At 41.9% G+C, this 25,008-nt stretch overlaps 1 protein-coding gene and 1 long non-coding RNA gene across 2 annotated transcripts in view; both read right to left on the reverse strand.

Moving 5' to 3' along the window:
* Nucleotides 1–11,222: 11,222 nt before the first annotated feature.
* On the reverse strand, nucleotides 11,223–12,567 carry LOC135569007 (deleted in malignant brain tumors 1 protein-like; the record flags this gene model as incomplete). Its single annotated transcript, XM_065015817.1, has 2 exons — nucleotides 11,223–11,581; nucleotides 12,264–12,567. Coding segments are annotated over 2 exons (633 nt in total), but the record flags the coding sequence as incomplete, so codon positions are not given.
* A 37-nt stretch (nucleotides 12,568–12,604) lies between these two features.
* Nucleotides 12,605–25,008, reverse strand: part of LOC135569008 (uncharacterized) — a 53,390-nt gene continuing 40,986 nt past the window's right edge. The window contains exons 2-4 of the long non-coding RNA XR_010462798.1: nucleotides 13,907–13,936; nucleotides 13,391–13,702; nucleotides 12,605–12,962 (exon numbers count right to left, since the gene is read on the reverse strand). This is a non-coding gene — a long non-coding RNA (uncharacterized LOC135569008). The remainder of the gene's footprint in view (nucleotides 12,963–13,390; nucleotides 13,703–13,906; nucleotides 13,937–25,008) is intronic.

Here is a 25,008-nt window from a genome sequence, read left to right on the forward strand (position 1 = left end):
TTTAATGAGTGACAATTTAAAACAAACTCTAGACTCACTACATATTTACATTGATCCATAGTTCTGACATGGATCATTTTGACCCCAGAGACATATATTTTATCACAGCCAAAATGTGGTTCATTCAATTCATCCAACATAACACATTCAAATCCTTTGGAGTCATTTTGACTCCAGCCAAAAAAGCACCTTTGATAAATAGGACGTTTATTTCAAATCAAAATCACATTTTATTGGTCACATACACGTGTTTAGCAAATGTTATTGCAGGTGTAGCAAAATGCTTGTGTTTCTAGCTCCGACAGTGCAGTAATATCTAACAAGTAATATCTAATAATTTCACAACATATACCCAATACACACAAATCTAAGTATTTGAATGTAGGTTTCTCTGTAGACATGATCCATCCCACCAGAGGGTGGAGGGACACCTGTATCAGTGGTTTTGACCAGATAGACACCTGCAGACACACAGTATAGTGCCTCCCATGTTCTCTCCTAAGATTGGACTTTCTATACCACGTATCACCTGACTGTGTACAAAACTGCCAATGATAGAAACCTCTTCCAGTGGTATACAGTGTATTCATTAAGTATTCAGACCCCTTCACTTATTCCACATTTAGTTACGTTACAGCCTCATTATAAAATAGAATGATTTCCCCCCTCATCAATCTAAACACAATACCCCATAATGACAAACCAAAAACTGGTTTTTAGACATTTTTTTGCAAATGTATTTACTTAAGTGTTCAGACCCTTTGCTATGAGACTCCAAATTGAGATCAGATGCATCCTGATTCCATTAATCATCCTAGAGATGTTTCTACAACTTGATTGGAGTCCACCTGTGGTAAATTCAATATATTAGACATGATTTGGAAAGGCACACACCTGTCTATATAAGGTGTGTGCCTTTCCAAGACAATTGTCAAGTAATTTTAACATTCATTACAGACGTCAATTGTTGTACAACATCATGGCTACGCTGTTGGCATCACCTTTTACAGTGGATTTCTGCTGTTGTGGGCCTTTAACCATCTGTCTGACTTGTTGTTCACACAGGAGAGAGACGTGACTATCGTGGATCCTCTGGGAGAATCAACATCATGATGCTAACGAGGCAGAGAAGAGTCTCTCCAGATCACATCACCTCAAGAAACAGCAGCAGAGACCCACAGGGAATAAATCTCATTGCTTCTCAGACTGTGGGAAAGGTTGCAAATCTTCATCAGAACTTAAAATCCACCAGCGAGTACACACAGGAGAGAAATCTCACCACTGTTTTGATTGTGGGAAGAGTTACTTAAGATCAGAATCACTAAACGTACACATGAGAATTCACACAGGAGAGAAATCTTATAGCTGTGATCAATGTGGGAAGAGTTTTACTCACTCAAGCTGCCTGACAGTACATCTGAGAGCACACAAGGGAGAGAAACCTTACCACTGCTCTGACTGCGGAAAGAGTTTTGTTAGTTCAACAGATCTAAAATCACACCAGAAAATACACATTAGAGAAACCTTATAACTGTACTCAATGTGGGAAGTGGTTTAATCACTCAAGCTGGCTGATAGTACATCTGAGAGCACACACAGGAGTGAAACCTTATAGCTGTGATCGATGTGGGAAGAGTTTTGTTACATCTAGGCATCTGACTATACACCAGTGAACACACACAGGAGAGAAATCTTACAGCTGTAGTCAATGTGGGAAGAGTTTTATTCAGTCAAGTAGCCTGATATCACACCAGAGAACACACACAGGAGAGAAACCTCATAGCTGGGATCAATGTCACAAGAGATACTCTGATAAAAGATCTCTGATCAAAAAGAAAATATCTGAGTTGTTTCAAACAATGAAATGTCACAATGTAGAAAATACATTATTTTAATGATGATGGAATGTTTTAACATTGTAGTAGGAGTATTTTAATGATGTCACAATGTAGAATGTTTTAACATTGTAGTAGGAGTATTTTAATGATGTCACAATGTAGAATGTTTTAACATTGTAGTGGGAGTATTTTAATGATGTCATGTTTTAACATTGTAGTAGGAGTATTTTAATGATGTCACAATGTAGAATGTTTTAACATTGTAGTGGGAGTACAAAGGATTTGAATTTGTTAAAAGTCCATATTGATACAGAAACACTAAACCATGATTTAGATGTATTAAGAACAAGTTGATTGACAAAGTCATGAAAAATTAAATAAACCATATTTTGGCTGTGATAAAAGATATGCCTCTGGGGTCAAAATGATCCATGTCAGAACTATGGATCAATGTAAATATGTAGTGGGTCTAGAGTTTGTTTTAAATTATCACTCATTAAAAACGAATCAATCAACACATACTTCTCTTTGAACAACTTAATACAATATTACACTTTTATGAAGTAAATGAAAATACACTTTTGGTTCCTCAACTGTGTTGCCCCTCCAGTCAGCAGATGACGATGTGTCTTTTTATTTTTTATTTAATATATAAAAAAAATTATTCAAAATACAGACCAACAATTGACATTATTTCATCATACAAAACAGAACTAGTATCAACTAGAAAATACTAAAACACACAAAATATCAATGAAGTAATACAAAAATTACTATTTTAGTGAAATTGTTATCATTCTGAAAAAATCTATAATGATTCAGGAAAATGTTTTTCTTGTTGTTATTCACTAGGGTTAATGTTTTAATAAAATATTTAAATTCAGTCAGAAAAATTTGTAATTTTGGTATAGAATTTTGGAATTTTTGTTTGTGTACAAAGTATTTGGCAACAAGAATAAAAAGAATCACAATCACTTCAGTGGTTTTGTTGTCATTGCAATAGTAACATATTATATCCTTCATGTTAAACATGGGCAGTGTTCATAATGGTAAATAAGTATCTTACAAGGTTTCCCCAAAATTCTGACACAAATTTACATCAAAGAACAAGTGGGACAGATTCTCACCTTTTTCACAGAAAACACAGATATCATCAACAGCCACATGTGGACGTCATAGAATTCCATGGATATATCTGATGTAACATGTTAAAGTGCTCTTCCTTAACCTTGTTTGTTATACAGTATTTGTAAAGCCTTAACCAGGCATGTTTCCAGACAAGGTCAGGAATAAGACGCAGGTTCCACAAACACCTTCCTCTCGGTGGAAGTTGGTTTTGTGAACGGAGAATTTGTCTTATATATTTATTACAACAAGATTTCTCAAGTAAACCCACACCTTCCAATCTGAGTTCTGGATCAACTTTGTGATCATTACCAAAGATAAGATGGGTTTTCAGTAGTGTAGTTAGACCTCTGGGAACGGCCCTGAGTTCTGGATCAACTTTGTGATCATTACCAAAGATAAGATGGGTTTTCATTAGTGTAGTTAGACCTCTGGGAACGGCTCTGAGTTCTGGATCAACTTTGTGATCATTACCAAAGATAAGATGAGTTTTCATTAGTGTAGTTAGACCCCTGGGAACGGCTCTGAGTTCTGGATCAACTTTGTGATCATTACCAAAGATAAGATGGGTTTTCATTAGTGTAGTTAGACCCCTGGGAACGGCTCTGAGTTCTGGATCAACTTTGTGATCATTACCAAAGATAAGATGGGTTTTCATTAGTGTAGTTAGACCCCTGGGAACGGCTCTGAGTTCTGGATCAACTTTGTGATCATTACCAAAGATAAGATGAGTTTTCATTAGTGTAGTTAGACCCCTGGGAACGGCTCTGAGTTCTGGATCAACTTTGTGATCATTACCAAAGTTAAGATGGGTTTTCATTAGTGTAGTTAGACCCCTGGGAACGGCTCTGAGTTCTGGATCAACTTTGTGATCATTACCAAAGTTAAGATGGGTTTTCATTAGTGTAGTTAGACCCCTGGGAACGGCTCTGACCACAGAAATAAACTCTCTGAAAGGTATTGGAAACTCTTTCAATGTTATAAATTGTTCATATGTGAGAATATTACCTCTGTTGTCAAAAACATCAAGAACAAAGTCGTTATTCCTCTCATGCCAGCTGGCGTAGAACAATGACTTATTCCTTACAGTTATGTCTGAATTATTCCACGAAAGAGCTTTATGAGGGGAAAAAATGTGCAGGAAACATATTTTCCAGGCCATTAAAGCTGGTTGGTGAAACCTAGCCAATTTAGTGGGTAATCTTTCAGGAATATAATTACATTTCAGTCAAAATTGAAGACCTCTCAACTTATGAAACACATGATTTGGAATGAAATACCATATTGAATCAGTATTGATCAAACATCTTTTCAACCAGTTGATCTTGAAAGTGTTATTTATGTCACAAAGTCCACCACTTCCAGACCTCCTTCATCTCTTTTATTAGAGGACTGACTCTTTTAGTTTGTGAGATGTATTTTTCCAGATGAAGTCAAGAAAGGTCTTATTGATCTCTTTACAAGTAGCAGGATTTACACATAAAGATAATGAGGGGTCCACAAAACCAGACAGTCCCTCTGCCTTGGACAGAAGTCCTCTCCCAAGTATAGAAACATCTCTTTGGAGACAATTATTACAGATAGTTTTGGGTGTCTTAATTTTAGGAGAGAAATTCATATGTTGTCTGACTAAGTGGTTTTTTGACAGATGTATTCCTAAATATTTAACACAGACCTTTACAGGAATATTTTATATTTCTTTATCATCAGAGTCAAATAAACATATGATTTTGTACTATATTAACACTGCTAATCCAACAATAGTGTCTGTACTATATAAACACTGCTAATCCAACAATAGTGCTAGGTGTCTGTACTATATAAACACTGCTAATCCAACAATAGTGCTAGGTGTCTGTACTATATTAACACTGCTAATCCAACAATAGTGTCTGTACTATATAAACACTGCTAATCCAACAATAGTGCTAGGTGTCTGTACTATATAAACACTGCTAATCCAACAATAGTGCTAGGTGTCTGTACTATATTAACACTGCTAATCCAACAATAGTACTAGGTGTCTGTACTATATAAACACTGCTAATCCAACAATAGTGCTAGGTGTCTGTACTATATAAACACTGCTAATCCAACAATAGTGCTAGGTGTCTGTACTATATAAACACTGCTAATCCAACAATAGTGCTAGGTGTCTGTACTATATAAACACTGCTAATCCAACAATAGTGCTAGGTGTCTGTACTATATAAACACTGCTAATCCAACAATAGTGCTAGGTGTCTGTACTATATAAACACTGCTAATCCAACAATAGTGCTAGGTGTCTGTACTATATAAACACTGCTAATCCAACAATAGTGCTAGGTGTCTGTACTATATAAACACTGCTAATCCAACAATAGTGCTAGGTGTCTGTACTATATAAACACTGCTAATCCAACAATAGTGTAGGTGTCTGTACTATATAAACACTACTAATACAACAATAGTGCTAGGTGTCTGTACTATATAAACACTGCTAATCCAACAATAGTGCTAGGTGTCTGTACTATATAAACACTACTAATACTGCTAATCCAACAATAGTACTAGGTGTCTGTACTATATAAACACTGCTAATCCAACAATAGTACTAGGTGTCTGTACTATATAAACACTGTTAATCCAACAATAGTGCTAGGTGTCTGTGCTATATAAACACTGCTAATCCAACAATAGTGTAGGTGTCTGTACTATATAAACACTGCTAATACAACAATAGTACTAGGTGTCTGTACTATATAAACACTGTTAATCCAACAATAGTGCTGGGTGTCTGTACTATATAAACACTGTTAATCCAACAATAGTGCTAGGTGTCTGTACTATATTAACACTGCTAATCCAACAATAGTGTAGGTGTCTGTACTATATAAACACTGCTAATCCAACAATAGTACTAGGTGTCTGTACTATATAAACACTGTTAATCCAACAATAGTGCTGGGTGTCTGTACTATATAAACACTGCTAATCCAACAATAGTGCTAGGTGTCTGTACTATATAAACACTGCTAATCCAACAATAGTGCCAGGTGTCTGTACTATATAAACACTGTTAATCCAACAATAGTGCTAGGTGTCTGTACTATAGAAACACTGCTAATCCAACAATAGTGCTAGGTGCCTGTTGTAGATAAACACTGCTAATCCAACAATAGTGCTAGGTGTCTGTACTATATTAACACTGCTAATCCAACAATAGTGCTAGGTGTCTGTACTATATAAACACTGCTAATCCAACAATAGTGCTAGGTGTCTGTACTATAGAAACACTGCTAATACAACAATAGTGCTAGGTGTCTGTACTATATAAACACTGCTAATCCAACAATAGTGCTAGGTGTCTGTACTATATAAACACTGCTAATCCAACAATAGTGCTAGGTGTCTGTACTATATAAACACTGCTAATCCAACAATAGTGTAGGTGTCTGTACTATATAAACACTGCTAATCCAACAATAGTGCAAGGTGTCTGTACTATATAAACACTGCTAATCCAACAATAGTGCTAGGTGCCTGTACTATATAAACACTGCTAATCCAACAATAGTGCTAGGTGTCTGCACACTTGAATTAAAGGGGAACTACTTCAAAAATGTACATTTCTTAGATTTTCCCCAAACCTCAAAAGTGGTCTCTGTTATGGACAATTGCATTGTTTTTCTGTTAAAAAAAAGTCTGACTTTGAGAACAAAAACGTGAAAAAATGAGAAAAATTCTGAATTTGTGAATTTCTGACTCGGTTTCTCTGTTTCAATAAAAGGTCTACTATTATCCTACTGAACAGTACAGCTTGGGTTGGTCTACTATTATCCTACTGAACAGTACAGCTTGGGTTGGTCTACTATTATCCTACTGAACAGTACAGCTTGGGTTAGTCTACTATTATCCTACTGAACAGTACAGCTTGGGTTGGTCTACTATTATCCTACTGAACAGTACAGCTTGGGTTGGTCTACTATTATCCTACTGAACAGTACAGCTTGGGTTGGTCTATTATCCTACTGAACAGTACAGCTTGGATTGGTCTACTATTATCCTACTGAACAGTACAGCTTGGGTTGGTCTACTATTATCCTACTGAACAGTACAGCTTGGGTTGGTCTACTATTATCCTACTGAACAGTACAGCTTGGGTTGGTCTACTATTATCCTACTGAACAGTACGGCTTGGGTTGGTCTACTATTATCCTACTGAACAGTACAGCTTGGGTTGGTCTACTATTATCCTACTGAACAGTACAGCTTGGGTTGGTCTACTATTATCCTACAGAACAGTACAACTTGGGTTGGTCTACTATTATCCTACTGAACAGTACAGCTTGGGTTGGTCTACTATTATGCTACTGAACAGTACAGCTTGGGTTGGTCTACTATTATCCTACTGAACAGTACAGCTTGGTTTGGTCTACTATTATCCAACTGAACAGTACAGCTTGGGTTGGTCTATTATCCTACTGAACAGTACAGCTTGGGTTGGTCTACTATTATCCTACTGAACAGTACAGCTTGGGTTGGTCTACTATTATCCTACTGAACAGTACAGCTTGGGTTGGTCTATTATCCTACTGAACAGTAAAGCTTGGGTTGGTCTACTATTATCCTACTGAACAGTACAGCTTGGGTTGGTCTACTATTATCCTACTGAACAGTACAGCTTGGGTTGGTCTACTATTATCCTACTGAACAGTACAGCTTGGGTTGGTCTACTATTATCCTACTGAACAGTACAGCTTGGGTTAGTCTACTATTATCCTACTGAACAGTACAGCTTGGTTTGGTCTACTATTATCCTACTGAACAGTACAGCTTGGGTTGGTCTACTATTATCCTACTGAACAGTACAGCTTGGGTTAGTCTACTATTATCCTACTGAACAGTACAGCTTGGTTTGGTCTACTATTATCCTACTGAACAGTACAGCTTGGGTTGGTCTACTATTATCCTACTGAACAGTACATCTTGGGTTGGTCTACTATTATCCTACTGAACAGTACAGCTTGGGTTGGTCTACTATTATCCTACTGAACAGTACAGCTTGGGTTGGTCTACTATTATCCTACTGAACAGTACAGCTTGGGTTAGTCTACTATTATCCTACTGAACAGTACAGCTTGGTTTGGTCTACTATTATCCTACTGAACAGTACAGCTTGGGTTGGTCTACTATTATCCTACTGAACAGTACAGCTTGGGTTGGTCTATTATCCTACTGAACAGTACAGCTTGGGTTGGTCTACTATTATCCTACTGAACAGTACAGCTTGGGTTGGTCTACTATTATCCTGAACAGTACAGCTTGGGTTGGTCTACTATTATCCTACTGAACAGTACAGCTTGGGTTGGTCTACTATTATCCTACTGAACAGTACAGCTTGGGTTGGTCTACTATTATCCTACTGAACAGTACAGCTTGGGTTGGTCTACTATTCTCCTACTGAACAGTACAACTTGGGTTGGCCTGTAAAAAGTAATTAAAGAGTAAAAAGTAATTAAAGAGCAGCAGTAAAATAACAATAGCAGGACTATATACAGGTCAGTACCTGGCTCTCCAGAGAAGACAGGCTATGTGCACACAGCCCACAAAATGAGGTGGAAACTGAGATGCACTTCCTAACCTCCTGCCAAATGTATGACCAGTTAATTCATACTGTATGTTGTAGTGTGTACAAGAGGGGAATCACACAAGATTGATCTCAGTTAATTCATACTGTATGTTGTAGTCTGTCCAAGAGGGGAATCACACAGACCGATCTCAGTTAATTCATACTGTATGTTGTAGTCTGTCCAAGAGGGGAATCACACAGACCGATCTCAGTTAATTCATACTGTATGTTGTAGTCTGTCCAAGAGGGGAATCACACAGACCGATCTCAGTTAATTCATACTGTATGTTGTAGTCTGTCCAAGAGGGGAATCACACAGACCGATCTCAGTTAATTCATACTGTATGTTGTAGTCTGTCCAAGAGGGGAATCACACAGACCGATCTCAGTTAATTCATACTGTATGTTGTAGTCTGTCCAAGAGTGGAATCACACAGACTGATCTCAGTTAATTCATACTGTATGTTGTAGTCTGTCCAAGAGGGGAATCACACAGACTGATCTCAGTTAATTCATACTGTATGTTGTAGTCTGTCCAAGAGGGGAATCACACAGACTGATCTCAGTTAATTCATACTGTATGTTGTAGTCTGTCCAAGAGGGGAATCACACAGACTGATCTCAGTTAATTCATACTGTATGTTGTAGTCTGTCCAAGAGGGGAATCACACAGACTGATCTCAGTTAATTCATACTGTATGTTGTAGTCTGTCTAATAATTAAATCACACCAGACTGACAGCCTGTAATTTTATTAAAAGCATTCAGTTAATCATACATGTTGTAGTCTTCCAAGAGGGAATCACACAGACATCTCAGTTAATTCACTAATCTACAATAGGGAAACAGACTGTTTATAATCATATGTTGTAGTCTGTCCAGAGGAATCACACAGACTGACAGTTAATTCCTGTATGTTGTAGTCTTTATTAAAACCATGACAGCCTGTAATTTTATTAAAAGCATTCAGTTGATTACATGGCAGTTTAGAGAGCAACATCATAACACTAATCTACATCATAATCAATATCATAACGTTTATAATCAATAACATCATGAGAGGTAAACAACAACAAACCCCTTTATTAAAAAATGTTTCAAAATACAAAGAATGAACAGATGATTATAATAATACCTGGACTAATAATGGAAACACTTCAAGATAAAGAATCTAAGAGACACTAAATAAGATAAAGAATCTAAGAGACACTAAATAAGATAAAGAATCTAAGAGACACTAAATAAGATAAAGAATCTAAGAGACACTAAATAAGATAAAGAATCTAAGAGACACTAAATAAGAAAAAGAATCTAAGACACTAAATAAGATAAAGAATCTAAGAGACACTAAATAAGATAAAGAATCTAAGAGACACTAAATAAGATAAAGAATCTAAGAGACACTAAATAAGATAAAGAATCTAAGAGACACTAAATAAGATAAAGAATCTAAGAGACACTAAATAAGATAAAGAATCTAAAAGACACTAAATAAGATAAAGAATCTAAGAGACACTAAATAAGATAAAGAATCTAAGAGACACTAAATAAGATAAAGAATCTAAGAGACACTAAATAAGATAAAGAATCTAAGAGACACTAAATAAGATAAAGAATCTAAGAGACACTAAATAAGATAAAGAATCTAAGAGACACTAAATAAGATGAAGAATCTAAGAGACACTAAATAAGATAAAGAATCTAAGAGACACTAAATAAGATAAAGAATCTAAGAGACACTAAATAAGATGAAGAATCTAAGAGACACTAAATAAAGATAAGAGCAATACATTCTGGAACATGAAACAGACGTAATTGAGCTACTCTCTTAAAATAATTAAAAACCGATTGTTACCAAACCCCATGTTACCCAAAATCCCATGTTACCCCAAAAACCATGTTACCCAAAACACCATGTTACCCAAAATCCCATGTTACCCCAAAAACCATGTTACCCAAAACACCATGTTACCCAAAATCCCATGTTACCCCAAAAACCATGTTACCCAAAACACCATGTTACCCCAAACCCCATGTTACCCAAAACCCCATGGTGGTTGCAATCACTACTTTTACAAACTAAAAGATTCCAAGGTTCTAGAAAGATAAACTAATTCTGAACTTGTTATTAAAATTAGAATCACTTCAGGTTTGTCACCACATTTTAAACACCAGTCCACTGCTGACCATCGATTTAAAACACAAAACTGACCTAAGATCAGCATGTAGGATCAGATTCATTCTACTCCTACTCCGTCCCCTGGGCTGCTCTCTCCTCTCCCGGTCCAGCTTCAGCTCTGGAGCTCAGAGAGACCATCTCCATGGCATTGACATAAAGATCCATGCTGCTCACCCTGTTCACTCTCTTCTGCCTCCTGGTGGGCTAGAGAGACACAGCACCAACAGTCAGGCATTTACTCTCTAGTATCTTCATTCTCTCCCCCTCAACCTCTAGTTTAAATGACTTGTAACGTCTGAGTAAATGTCTTTACCTTGTAGTACAGGTAGGAGGTGGTGATGGCTGTCAGTAGGATCAGCAGCACTACAACGTGTCTGATGATGAAGGCTGGCAGAGGAGAGGCTGCAAACAGAAACACATTTGATGAGGGGACTGATCATCATCACATAGATCTGTGGGAAATATGTCAATGACAAAGTTATAAGTCTGGTTCATGTTCACTTACCTGTGATGGTGAGGGAGAGGAGCTCACTCTCAGAGGAGAAGTTATGAGAGAAAACATCATTGTCATAAACACAGCTGTAGTTCCCCTGGTGGGAGTCATCTGCAGCAGGGAAGAGGAAGGCAGCAGAGTGATTGACAGCTGGCTGGGTCTGGGTTCTGTTGGAGCCGGTGAACGTGAGGAGGAAGGAGCCTCCTGGGTACTGTGGCTGAGTGGAGCAGGTGATGGTGAAGTTGTAGCCCCTGAACACCTCGGGCCCCTGGTGGCCCCTGAAGACCCCTCCCATTGAGTCAGTCAGGAAGATATCAGGCTGGACCAGGAGATCTGTAACAATAAAAGAGAACAAGAAAAACCTCTTCAACTAGTTTCCTATAGATCTGACAATAACATCAGCATGTAACAGTGCCAGCCACCCTCCCTCACAGGGCAACATGAGTAGTGGGCCTACAGTCACTGAGACAACATATGTTGATATCAGGCTTAAGCAGGACATCTGGAACAAGAGGAGAGAAAAAGAAAACGTAGCTCCTCAACTACTTTCCTCATTTAGATGTGACAATAACATGACATGTGACAGTGGTAGTGAGTAGAGACGTTCACTGAGATAACACTCACATACAAAAGCATTTTGGGATATGTAAGTTGTATTTGATTCCTACTTGACTGAGTGATCTATTTAGTAAAGCAGACTGACAAGTTAAACAGTCATCATGAGAGGTGCAGAGGAAGTTGTGTGAATGAAGGAAATCAGTTGAATATAATTATAATATGTTGTTATTACCTGAGCAGATCACTGTGAGTCCAGGAAGGAGATATAATACATGGACAAAAGTATGTGGAACTCACCAGTGAGTTTTTCAATCATATATTTTTAATCTTTATGCACTTCTAAGGTTCGTTCTGTGAGTTTTTGTGGTCTACCACTTCGCAGCTGAGCCGTTGTTGCTCCTAGACGTGTCACCTAATGTCCACCTACATTTGGCCATATAGTGTATCTTGTTATTACCTGAGCAGATCACTGTGAGTCCAGGAAGGAGATCATAACTTCTGGAACACTCCCTCAGTGAAGACTCAGACCCAGAACAGGAAGCTCTAATCCCTCTAGTGGTGTTTCCAGGTAGTTCTGAAACAGTGGAACCACAACCCAGCTGTCTACACACTACTGCAGCTACATGCCAGTCCTCAGCTCCCACAATCCTCCACTCTCCCTGGTAGTACCACTCCACTCCACCAGCACAGCGACTGCCTCCTCCCACCAGCCTCACATCATCAGGCTCTGAGAAAAGAAAAGAGAGAGACAGTAATCTTACTATTTTCTCACTAAAACACACCTATATTGTCTCATATTCTTCACTCAAGGTGAGAAACAATGTTGATTGAGTGACAAACTGTTTCTTACCTGAGCAGGTGAGTCCAACAGCATTACCAGGTAGGCAGGTGTTGTTTTTTCTGTCTGAGGTGTCACAGTCCAGGAGAAGGGACTCATTGCCTTTACACTGGAACTCTTTATCCCAGGTCTGACCCTCACCTTCTCCATAGAGTCCCCCCTGTAGAGCTGCAGGAGCCCCACAGCCAACATCCCTACAGACTACCTCTGCATCCTGCCGGTCAAAGTCAGCTTCACACACTGAGGCCCAGGACTGATTGGACTTCACCTCCACTCTCCCAGAGCAGAGACCAGCTCCATCCACAAGCCGCACAGACTCTGGAGAAAAAGTTTTGGTTGAACATTCAATCAGTTTTGTTGATGACACTGTCAAGGACTAAACACAAATATGTTGGATAAAAGATAGTAGTTTGCTATGTTTGATACTGTAAGAGGTAGAAATGGGTTCTTAGTCACTCAGGATCGGGTTGGGAATAATGCAGGCAGGAGACAGGAATAAGTTCACTTCACTTTATACAAAATAAACAGCTGGACATCCATCAGGCAGCTTCACTTCAGTACCATCTGAACTACAATGATCTGCCCATGAACATCTCCCATAAACCAATATGACAAACACAAATATAATGTTTAAATACATCTAACATCTGTCCCTCTATTTAAATTAATTAAAAACACATAAAACATGATACATGGTAATATTGTATAATGTATAAATAAATCTCTCAATATGACCAGTCTCTTACCTGAACAGGTCACGTGATGATAATATCCACCATCACAGACACCAGGTCCTCCTATGATTTTACACCATCTAATAGAAGACTCATCTCCACTACAAATACTAAATAGTCTGACTCCTATTCTTCCGTCTTCAATCAGAGGTCCTCTAGATACAGATACAGGATTCCCACAGTCCATCTCTCTACACACAACCTTAACATCTCTCCTCATTCCCCACCACCTAAAACATACACCTGTCCACTCTCCTCTGTAGAAGACTTCCACTTTCCCAGAACAGGAAGTGGTCCCATCCACCAGTCTGACTGAGTCTTCAGCTGTAAACAGCAGAGAGGAAAACACAGTGGTGAGGACAGATGATGACAGTGATTCTGTTATTCTAACAGCAGTAATGCTTTGTGGTTAACAAGTATTAGTAGTTCCATAAAACACTACTTGTTATTGGGGTTTAGAATGGTTTGTATGGACACATGAATTGATATTGAACTGCTATAATCACTGTAGATTTATACTCTACCTACCTGGTGAACTGACACTTTTAGCCTGGAGATCTGAGGAGAAAGAGAGAGACAGAGACAAAGAGACAGAGGAGAAAGAGAGAGACAGAGGAGAAAGAGACACAGAGAGAAACAAAGGAGAAAGGGAGGAGTCAGAGGAAGAGAGAGACAGAGGTTAAATGAACATCAACATGACCTTTCATGATGTGATGGGGAAGACAGGCTTATATACTGTTCTTCCTGCGGCTATGGAACCCTGACCTGTTCACCGGACGTGCTTCCTGTCCCAGACCTGCTGTTTTCAACTCTCCAGAGACAGCAGGAGCGGTAGAGATACTCTGAATGACCGGCTATGAAAAGACAACTGACATTTACTCCTGAGGTGCCGACCTGTTGCACCCTCGACAACCACTGTGATTATTATTATTTGACCCTGCTGGTCGTCTATGAATGTTTGAACATCTTGGTTTTTAGGTTTCTGTACAGCTGTGACATCAGCTGATATAAGCAGTAAATAAATAAATACATTTGATTTGATGACAGATTTGATCGTCCTCTGAGTGGATTAAATTAGTGGACTCTATTTAAGCCACACCCCTTCCTGACAGATGTATCAAATCAAGCATTCAGCCATGCAATCTCCATAGACAAACATTGGCATTAGAATGGCCTTAATGAAGAACTCAGTGACTTTCAACATGGCAACATCATAGGATGCCACCTTTCATTATCCCCCAACTCCTCTCCTCTCCCCCTCTCCTCTCCCTGTCCCCCTTTCTCCCTCTCCTCTCCTCCCCCTCTTCTCCCCTACCCTGTTCTCTTCTCTTCTCCCCCCTCTCCTCTTCTTACCTCCTCTTCTCCCCTTCTTGTCTTCTCCCCTCTCCTCCCTTTCCTCTACTCCACCCCTCCTTTCCTCTTCTAATCTCCTCCCCATTTCTTCTCCTCTTCTCCCCCTCTCGTCTCCTCTTCTCCCTCTCTCCTCTCCTCAACTTCTCTTCCCCCTCTCCTCTTCTCCCCTCCCCCTGTTCTCTTCTCCTCTCCCCATTCTCCTCTTCTCCCCCCCTCTTCTCCCCCTCCCTCTCCTCTTCTCTTCTCCTCTTCTCCCCCTCTCTTATCCTCTTCTCCCCCTCCCTCTCCTCTTCTCTCCTCCACTTTCCTCCCCTTTCCTCCTCCTCTTCACTCTCCTCTCCACTCCCTTCCTCTCCACTTTCCTCTCCTCTTCTAATCTCCTCCCCATTTCTTCTCCTCTTCTCCCCCTCTCTTCTCATCCTCTCCTCCCCCTTCTCCTACCCCATCTCTGCTCCTCTCCCCTTCTCCTCTCCCCAATGTCAGCTGCTACCCCCTCTCCTCATCTGCCTCTCTCCTCTTCTTGTCTCTTCTCCACCTCATCTTCTCTTCTCTCTTATCCTCTTCTCCCCCTCTATTCTCCTCCTCTCTTCTCCTCCCTATTCTCCCCGTCTCCTCTTCTCCCCCTGTCGTCTCCTCTTCTCTCCCTCTCCTTCTCTTCACACCCTCTCCTCTTCTCCCCCCTCTCATCTTCTCCACCTCTCCTCTTCTGCCTCTCTTCTCTTCTGCCCTCGCCTCTTCTCACAATTTCCTCTTCTCCCCTTCTCCTCTTCTTCCCCTCTCTTCTCCTCTTCTGCCCCTCTTCTCTTCTGCCCCTCTTCTCTTCTCCTCTTCTTCCCCTCTCTTCTCCTCTTCTGCCCCTCTTCTCTTCTCCTCTTCTGCCCCTCTTCTCTTCTCCTCTTCTGCCGCTCTTCTCTTCACCTCTTCTTCCCCTCTCTTCTCCTCTTCTGCCCCTCTTCTCTTCTCCTCTTCTGCCGCTCTTCTCTTCACCTCTTCTTCCCCTCTCTTCTCCTCTTCTGCCCCTCTTATCTTCTGCCCCTCTCTTCTCCTCTTCTTCCCCTCTCTTCTCCTCTTCTGCCCCTCTTCTCTTCTGCCCCTCTTCTCTTCTCCTCTTCTTCCCCTCTCTTCTCCTCTTCTCCTCTTCTCCTCTTCTTCCCTCTCTTCTCCTCTTCTCCCCCTCTCCTCTTCTCCCCCTCTCTTCTCCTCTCTCTCCCCCTCTCTTCTCCTCTCCTCCCCCCTCCTCTTCTCCCCCCTCCTCCCCTCCCTCTCCTCCTCTCCTCTCCCCCTCCTCTCTTCTCACCATCTCCTCTTTTCCAACTCTCTCTTCTCCCCCTCTCTTCTACCCTCTCTTCTCATCTTCTCCCCCTCTCTCCTCCCCCTCCTATTCTCCCCCTCTGTTCTCCTATTCTGCCCCTCTCATCTTCTCCCCCTCTCTGCCCCTGTTCTCCCCCTCTCCTCCTCTCCCCCTCCTCTCGCTCTCCTCTCCCTCTCTCCTCACACTACATTGATGGAGGATGGCATTGGTGTTTCTCCACAAGTAGGGTGAGGCAACATGTGTTTTCTACTTGCACACACACACTTTTACACTCATCATATGCTTCTTCTGCTCTGTTCGTCATGTGCATATCTACCTCAAATACCTTATTATTATCTATCCTGATGTCTAGTCACTTTACCCTGCCTTCATGTACATATCTACCTCAAATACCTTATTATTATCTATCCTGATGTCTAGTCACTTTACCCTGCCTTCATGTACATATCTACCTCAAATACCTTATTATTATCTATCCTGATGTCTAGTCACCCTGCCTTCATTTACCCTGCCTTCATGTCACTTTACCCTGCCTTCATGTACATATCTACCTCAAATACCTTATTATTATCTATCCTGATGTCTAGTCACTTTACCCTGCCTTCATGTACATATCTTCAAATACCTTATTATTATCTATCCTGATGTCTAGTCACTTTACCCTGCCTTCATGTACATATCTACCTCAAATACCTTATTATTATCTATCCTGATGTCTAGTCACTTTACCCTGCCTTCATGTACATATCTACCTCAAATACCTTATTATTATCTATCCTGATGTCTAGTCACTTCACCCTGCCTTCATGTACATATCTACCTCAAATACCTTATTATTATCTATCCTGATGTCTAGTCACACATGCCTTCATGTACATATCTACCTCAAATACCTTATTATTATCTTCATGTCATATTGGTGCATTAGGAAAGTATTCAGACCCCTCGTCTTTTTCACATGTTGTTAAGTTGCTTTATTCTAAATTTTAAACATCTTCATCAATACCCCATAATGACACACAATACCCCATAATGACATCACAATACCCCATAATGACATCACAATACCCCATAATGACATCACAATACCCCATAATGACATCACAATACCCCATAATGACATCACAATACCCCATAATGACATCACAATACCCCATAATGACATCACAATACCCCATAATGACATCACAATACCCCATAATGACATCACAATACCCCATAATGACATCACAATACCCCATAATGACATCACAATACCCCATAATGACATCACAATACCCCATAATGACACAGAAAAAATAGGTATTTAGAAATGCTTGCTAATTTATTAGAAATAAAAAACAGAAAAACCCTATTGTTCAAAAGTTTGGGGTCACTTAGAAATGTCCTTGTTTTTGAAAGATAAGCACATTTGTTGTCCATTAAAATAACATCAATTTGATCAGAAGTGCAGTGTAGACATTGTTAATGTTGTAAATGACTATTGTAGCTGGAAACAGTAGATTTTTTATGGAATATCTACACAGGTGTTCAGAGGCACATTATCAGCAACCATCCCACTTGTGTTCCAATGGCACGTTGTGTTAGCTAATCCAAGTTTATAATTTTAAAAGGCTAATTGATCATTAGAAAACACTTAGAAAACAAGAAGCAATAAAACTGGCCTTCTTTAGACTAGTTGAGTATCTGGAGAATCAGCATTTGTGCGTTCGATTACAGGCTCAAAATGGCCAGAAACAAATAACTTTTTTCTGAAACTCATCAGACTATTCTTGTTCTGAGAAATTAAAGCTATTCCATGTGAGAAATTGCCAAGAAACTGAAGATCTCGTACAACGCTGTGTACTATTCCCTTCACAGAACAGCGCAAACTGGCTCTAACCAGAACAGAAAGAGGAGTGGGAGGTCCCGGTGCACAACTGAGCAAGAGGACATGTACAGTAGAGAGCCTAGTTTGAGAAACAGACGCCTCACAAGTCTCTCAACTGGCAACTTCATTTAATAGTACCCGCAAAACACCAGTCTCAACGTAAACAGTGAAGAGGCGACTCTGGGATGGTGGCCTTCTAGGCAGAGTTCCTCTGTCCAGTGTCTGTGTTCTTTTGCCCATCTTAATCTTTTATTTCTATTGGCCAGTCTGAGATATGGCTTTTTCTTTGTAACTCTGCCTTCAAGAATCTTACCTGGAGCTGGCCTTCCGGCCAAACTGAGTAATCGGGGAAGAAGGGCCTTGGTCAGGGAGGTGACCAAGAACCCGATGGTCACCCTGACAGAGCTCCAGTGTTCCTCTGTGGAGATGAGAGAAACTTCCAGAAGGACAACAATCTCTGCAGAACTCCACAAATCAGGCCGTTATGGTAGAATGGCCAGACGGAAGCCACTCCTCAGTAAAAGGAACATGACAGCCCGCTTGGAGTTTGCCAAAAGGTGCCACAAGGCACCTAAAGACTCTCAGACCATCAGAAACAAGATCCGCCTGAATGATAAGCGTCACACCTGGAGGAAACCTGGCATGAATAATGTAAAATATTTCAGTTGTTTATTTTTTTATAAATTTGCAAACATTTCTAAAAACCTGTTTTTGGTTTGTTATTATGGGGTATAGTGATGTGATTATGCGGTATTGTGATGTCATTTTGGGGTATTGTGATGCCATTATGGGGAATAGTGATATCATTATGAGGTAAATTTATGTCATTATGGGGTAAAGTGTACAGCACTCAGCTGATGTAAGAAGGGCTATATAAATAAATTTGACTTGATTTTGATTATGGGGTACTGTGATGTCATTATGCGGTATAGTGATGTCATTATGAGGTATTGTGATGTCATTATGGGGTATTGTGATGTCATTATGGGGTACTGTGATGTCATTATGGGGTATTGTGATGTCATTACGGGGTACTGTGATGTCATGATGGGGTATAGTGATGTCATTATGGTGTATTGTGATGTCATTATGGGGTACTGTGATGTCATTATGGGGTATTGTGATGTCATTATGGGGTGTAGTGTGTAGATTGAGGAATAAAACTAATTTAATCCATTTTGTAATAAGGCTGTAACATATCAAAATGTGTTAAAAGTCAAGAGGTCTGAATACTTTCTGAATGCACTTTATCACAACCACTAAATGTTAAACTTTAATTCAAATATTTTATCATCTACAATGTTGATTTACTGTCATTTCAATTCAAATTGCTACACTTGATCAACAAGTTTAGTTTTATTTCATAACATTTATGATTTTGTCAATTTCATTATTGTCTTGGGGATGTTTCATAGTATTTCTGATTATCTTTTAACTTACCAGAACCAATGAACCATTTTGTTTCACAGAAAACCAAAGAACCACTACAGCAATATAGTTCTACTGTTACGTTCGTTGAAAGATGGATTAGACCAAGGTGCAGCGTGGTAGTCGTACATCATACATTTATTAAATGATCACCAAAAAACAAGAGAGATAAACAACACGTAAAGTTTTGTAGCGCAACACAGCAACTATACAAAAACAAGATCCCACAATCTAAGGTGGGAAAAAGGGCTGCCTAAGTATGATCCCCAATCAGAGACAACGATAAACAGCTGCCTCTGATTGGGATCCATACTAGGCCAACAAAAAAATTGAAACATAGATATACAAAAACTAGAGTACCCACCCTAGTCACACCCTGGCCTAATCCAATAGAGAATAAACAAGGCTCTCTAAGGTCAGGGCGTGACAGTACCCCCCCCCCCCTCCCCCTCCCAAAGGTGCGGACTCCGGCCGCAAACCTGAACCTATAGGGGAGGGTCGGGTGGGCATCTCATTTCAGTGGAGGCTCCGGTGTGGGAATCATCGTCAGGGACTCCGGACCGTAGATCGTCGTCGCGGACTCCGGACCGTAGATCGTCGTCGCGGACTCCGGACCGTAGATCGTCGTCGCGGACTCCGGACCGTAGATCGTCGTCACGGACTCCGGAACTGTCTCTGGAGGCTGCGGACTGGGGACCGTCGCTGGAGGCTCTGGACTGGGGACCTTCGCTGGAGGCTCCGGACTGGGGACCTTCGCTGGAGGCTCCGGACTGTGGATCGTCGCTGGAGGCTCCGGACTGGGGACCGTCGCTGGAGGCTCCGGACTGGGGATCGTCGCTGGAGGCTCCGGACTGGGGACCGTCGCTGGAGGCTCCGGACTGGGGATCGTCGCTGGAGGCTCCGGACTGGGGATCGTCGCTGGAGGCTCCGGACTGTGGATCGTCGCTGGAGGCTCCGGACCTGGAAACCTCGCAGGAGGCTCTGGACTGGGAACCCCCGCTGGAGGCTCCGGACCTTGGATCGTCACTGGAGGCTTCGGGCCATGGATCATCACTGGAGGCTCCGGGCCATGGATCATCACTGGAGGCTTCGGGCCATGGCTCATCACTGGAGGCTTCGTGCCATGGATCATCACTGGAGGCTTCGTGCCATGGATCATCACTGGAGGCTCCGGGCCATGGATCATCACTGGAGGCTTCGGGCCAATGGCTCATCACTGGAGGCTTCGTGCCATGGATCATCACTGGAGGCTTCGTGCCATGGATCATCACTGGAGGCTCCGGGCCATGGATCATCACTGGAGGCTTCGGGCCAATGGCTCATCACTGGAGGCTTCGTGCCATGGATCATCACTGGAGGCTTCGTGCCATGGATCATCACTGGAGGCTCCGGACTGGGGACCGTCGCTGGAGGCTCCGGACTGTGGATCGTCGCTGGAGGCTCCGGACCTGGAAACCTCGCAGGAGGCTCTGGACTGGGAACCCCCGCTGGAGGCTCTGGACTGCAGACCGTCGCTGGAGGCTCCGGACCTTGGATCGTCTCTGGAGGCTTCGGGCCATGGATCGTCACTGGAGGCTTTGTGCAATGGATCGTCACTGGAGGCTTCGTGCCATGGATCATCACTGGAGGCTTCGGGCCATGGATCATCACTGGAGGCTCCGGGCCATGGATCATCACTGGAGGCTTCGTGCCATGGATCATCACTGGAGGCTTCGTGCCATGGATCATCACTGGAGGCTTCGTGCCATGGATCATCACTGGAGGCTTCGGGCCATGGATCATCACTGGAGGCATCGTGCCATGGGTCATCACTGGAGGCTTCGTGCCATGGATCATCACTGGCACAGGACGCACTGGACTGTAAAGGCGCACCGGAGACACAGCACGTGAAACCGCAAAGCATGGTGCCTGAAGGGTCACGCGCTCCTCAAAGTGACTGTCTTGCTCCAGACTCCGACCCCTCCAAACTCTTTCTCCCTCTCCACTACCAACCACTCCTCGCTCAAACGGTCCAGACTCCGACCCCTCCAACTCTTTCTCTCTCTCCACTGCCAACCACTCCTCGCTCAAACGGTCCAGACTCCAACCCCTCCAAACTCTTTCTCCCTCTCCACTGCCAACCACTCCTCACTCAAACGGTCCAGACTCCAACCCCTCCAACTCTTTCTCCCTCTCCACTGCCAACCACTCCTCGCTCAAACGGTCCAGACTCCAACCCCTCCAACTCTTTCTCCCTCTCCACTGCCAACCACTCCTCGCTCAAACGGTCCAGACTCCAACCCCTCCAAACTCTTTCGTCCCTCTCCACTACCAACCACTCCTCGCTCAAACGGTCCAAGAATTCCTCCTCGGTCTCGGACTCACCCCTCAGCACCGACGCCCACGTCATCTGACCCCCCCCCACAGTTTTTTGGGGGGGCTGCCTCTCGGGTTTCTGTCGTGTCCTCTCTTCCTGACCACGCTGCTTGGCTCGTTTGTGGTGGGATCTTCTGTTACGTTTGTTGAAAGATGGATTAGACCAAGGTGCAGCGTGGTAGTCGTACAACAAGAGAGATAAACGACACGTAAAGTTTTGTAGCGCAACACAGCAACTATACAAAAACAAGATCCCACAATCTAAGGTGGGAAAAAGGGCTGCCTAAGTATGATCCCCAATCAGAGACAACGATAAACAGCTGCCTCTGATTGGGAACCATACTAGGCCAACAAAGAAATAGAAACATAGATTTGCCCACCCAAGTCACACCTTGACCTCACCAAATAGAGAATAAACAAGGCTCTCTAAGGTCAGGGCGTGACACCCACACTCTGAATAAAAGGTGCTCTCTAGAACCTAGAAGGATTCTTCCGCGGTCCCCATAGGAGAACCCTTTTTAGTTCCAGGTAGAACCCTTTTGGGCTCCATTTGTGGGTAGCATCTACACCCCTCCCTTCTCCTACTCTGACATTACACCAATATTAAATACATACATAATATATCCTCTCATTCATTTACATAGTGACAGAAACAATCAATCATTGACACACTGAATATACAACAGTCAGAATCATGACACCATCACCAATGTTCCCTCTAACTTTTTAGAGAGTTGAGTTATGTACTAGACTGGTGGGGGTCGGAGACAGAGTTGAGTTATGTACTAGACTGGTGGGGGTCAGGGAGAGAGTTGAGTTATGTACTAGACTGGTGGGGGTCAGGGAGAGAGTTGAGTTATGTACTAGACTGGTGGGGGTCGGGGAGAGAGTTGAGTTGTGAAGTAGACTGGTGGGGACTGGAGAGAGAGTTGAGTTATGTACGAGACTGGTTTCGGTCAGGGAGAGAGTTGAGTTATGTACTAGACTGGTGGGGGTCAGGGAGAGAGTTGAGTTATGTACTAGACTGGTGGGGGTCAGGGAGAGAGTTTAGTTATGTACTAGAATGGTGGGGGTCTGGGAGAGAGTTGAGTTATGTACTAGACTGGTGGGGGTCAGGGAGAGAGTTGAGTTATGTACTAGACTGGTGGGGGTCAGGGAGAGAGTTTAGTTATGTACTAGAATGGTGGGGGTCTGGGAGAGAGTTGAGTTATGTACTAGACTGGTGGGGGTCAGGGAGAGAGTTGAGTTATGTACTAGACTGGTGGGGACTGGAGAGAGAGTTGAGTTATGTACTAGACTGGTGGGGGTCGGGGAGAGAGTTGAGTTATGTACTAGACTGGTGGGGGTCAGGGAGAGAGTTGAGTTATGTACTAGACTGGTGGGGGTCAGGGAGAGAGTTGAGTTATGTACTAGACTGGTAGGGGTCTGAGAGAGAGTTGAGTTATGTACTAGACTGGTGATATATAAGCCTAAAACTGAGATTATAAGAAGACACAGTGGCAGAATAAATTCAACCACACCTTTGTTTCATCACAAAACCAGAGAGCAACATCTGTCCTGTGAAGTCCACAAAACATATTACCTGTAACAAACAGATACATGACCTATTGAGTTATGAACTAGACTGTTGGAGGTCAGGGACAAGAGTTGAGTTATGTACTAGATTGGTGGGGGTCAAGTTGAGTTATATACTAGACTGGTGGGGGTCAGGGAGAGAGTTGAGTTATGTACTAGACTGGTTACACTAGATTGGTTATGTACTAGACCATTTACACTTCAACATTTCAACATCATCTAATCACTGCTTAGTTAATTTAATGTTTCTGAATATGATGTGGCTGTAAACTCAAGAGTTGATATTTCCTACTGGTGGGGGTGTGAGTGAGTCTGTGTTATGTACTGTGGTGTGGGTGTGAGAGTGAGTGTGAGTTAGTAGAAAACTAGACATGTTGACTCCTCCATTGTAGAGAAAGCCAAAGCCATCCTCCTCTTTCATGTATCCTAGACTCTATGACTCTGTCATACAGGAGTTGAGTTATGTACTAGCCAGGCTGGTGGAGGTCAGGGTTGAAGATCCTGCCAGGCCAGAGTTAACATTTACTACATCTGGGGGCTACAGTACAGTTGAATTCCATCCTCCCAGGCCAGTTAGTTAACATTAACCTACTACATCTAGCTACAGTACATGTTGAACTTCCATCCTCTCAGGCCAGCTAGTTAACATTAGCCTACTACATCTAGCTAGAGAGTTGAACTTCCATCCTCTCAGGCCAGCTAGTTAACATTACCTACTACATCTAGGTGGGAGTACAGTTGTTGATCTTCCATCCTCTCAGGCCAGCTAGTTAACATTAGCCTACTACATCTAGCTACATGTTGAACTTCCATCCTGGGGTCAGGCCAGCTAGTTAACATTACCTACTACATCTAGCTACAGTACATGTTGAACTTCCATCCTCTCAGGTCAGCTAGTTAACATTAACCTATGTCTAGATCTAGTCTGACAGTACAGTTGAACTCCATCCTCTCAGGTCAGCTAGTTAACATTAACCTACTACATCTAGCTACAGTACATGTTGAACTTCCATCCTCTCAGAACAGCTAGTTAACATTAGCCTACTACATCTGAAGCTACAGTACATGTTGAACTTCCATCCTCTCAGGTCAGCTAGTTAACATTAGCCTACTACATCTAGACAGTACATGTTGAACTTCCATTATCAGGTCACTAGTTAACATTAGCCTACTACATCTAGCTACAGTACATGTTGAACATCCATCCTCTCAGTCCAGCTAGTTAACATTAGCCTACTACATCTAGCTACAGTACATGATTTGAACCTCCATCCTCTCAGGCCAGCAGTGCCTCCACATTCCACACATCAGCTACAGTACATTTCAACATCATCTAATCCCTCTGCTTAGTTAATTTAATGTTTCTGAATATGATGTGGCTGTAAACTCAATGTTATACCTTTCCTATGTGGTGTGTGTGTGTTTGTGTGTCTGTGTTTCACAACTGTTTTGTGTGTGCTTGGACCATGTTAGTTTGTTGGTACATGTTGACTCCTCCATTGTAGAGAAACGCCTCATCCTCCTCCATTTCATGTATGAATTTATGACTCTGTCATACAGGACACCATTTTATAATTTTTGTCCAGTACAGAGAATAAAAAAACAAGTCCAATCCCTCCATCCATGTCTAATATAGGAAAGGGACAATTTTAACATTAAGCTAGACATCAACACAATGAGATCCATTCAAGATTTTCATCTGTTAAATTAATGACTACATTAGATTGTGATGATTGA

The sequence above is a fragment of the Oncorhynchus nerka genome, unplaced genomic scaffold (assembly GCF_034236695.1).
Source record: "Oncorhynchus nerka isolate Pitt River unplaced genomic scaffold, Oner_Uvic_2.0 unplaced_scaffold_1266, whole genome shotgun sequence".
Taxonomy (NCBI): domain Eukaryota; kingdom Metazoa; phylum Chordata; class Actinopteri; order Salmoniformes; family Salmonidae; genus Oncorhynchus; species Oncorhynchus nerka.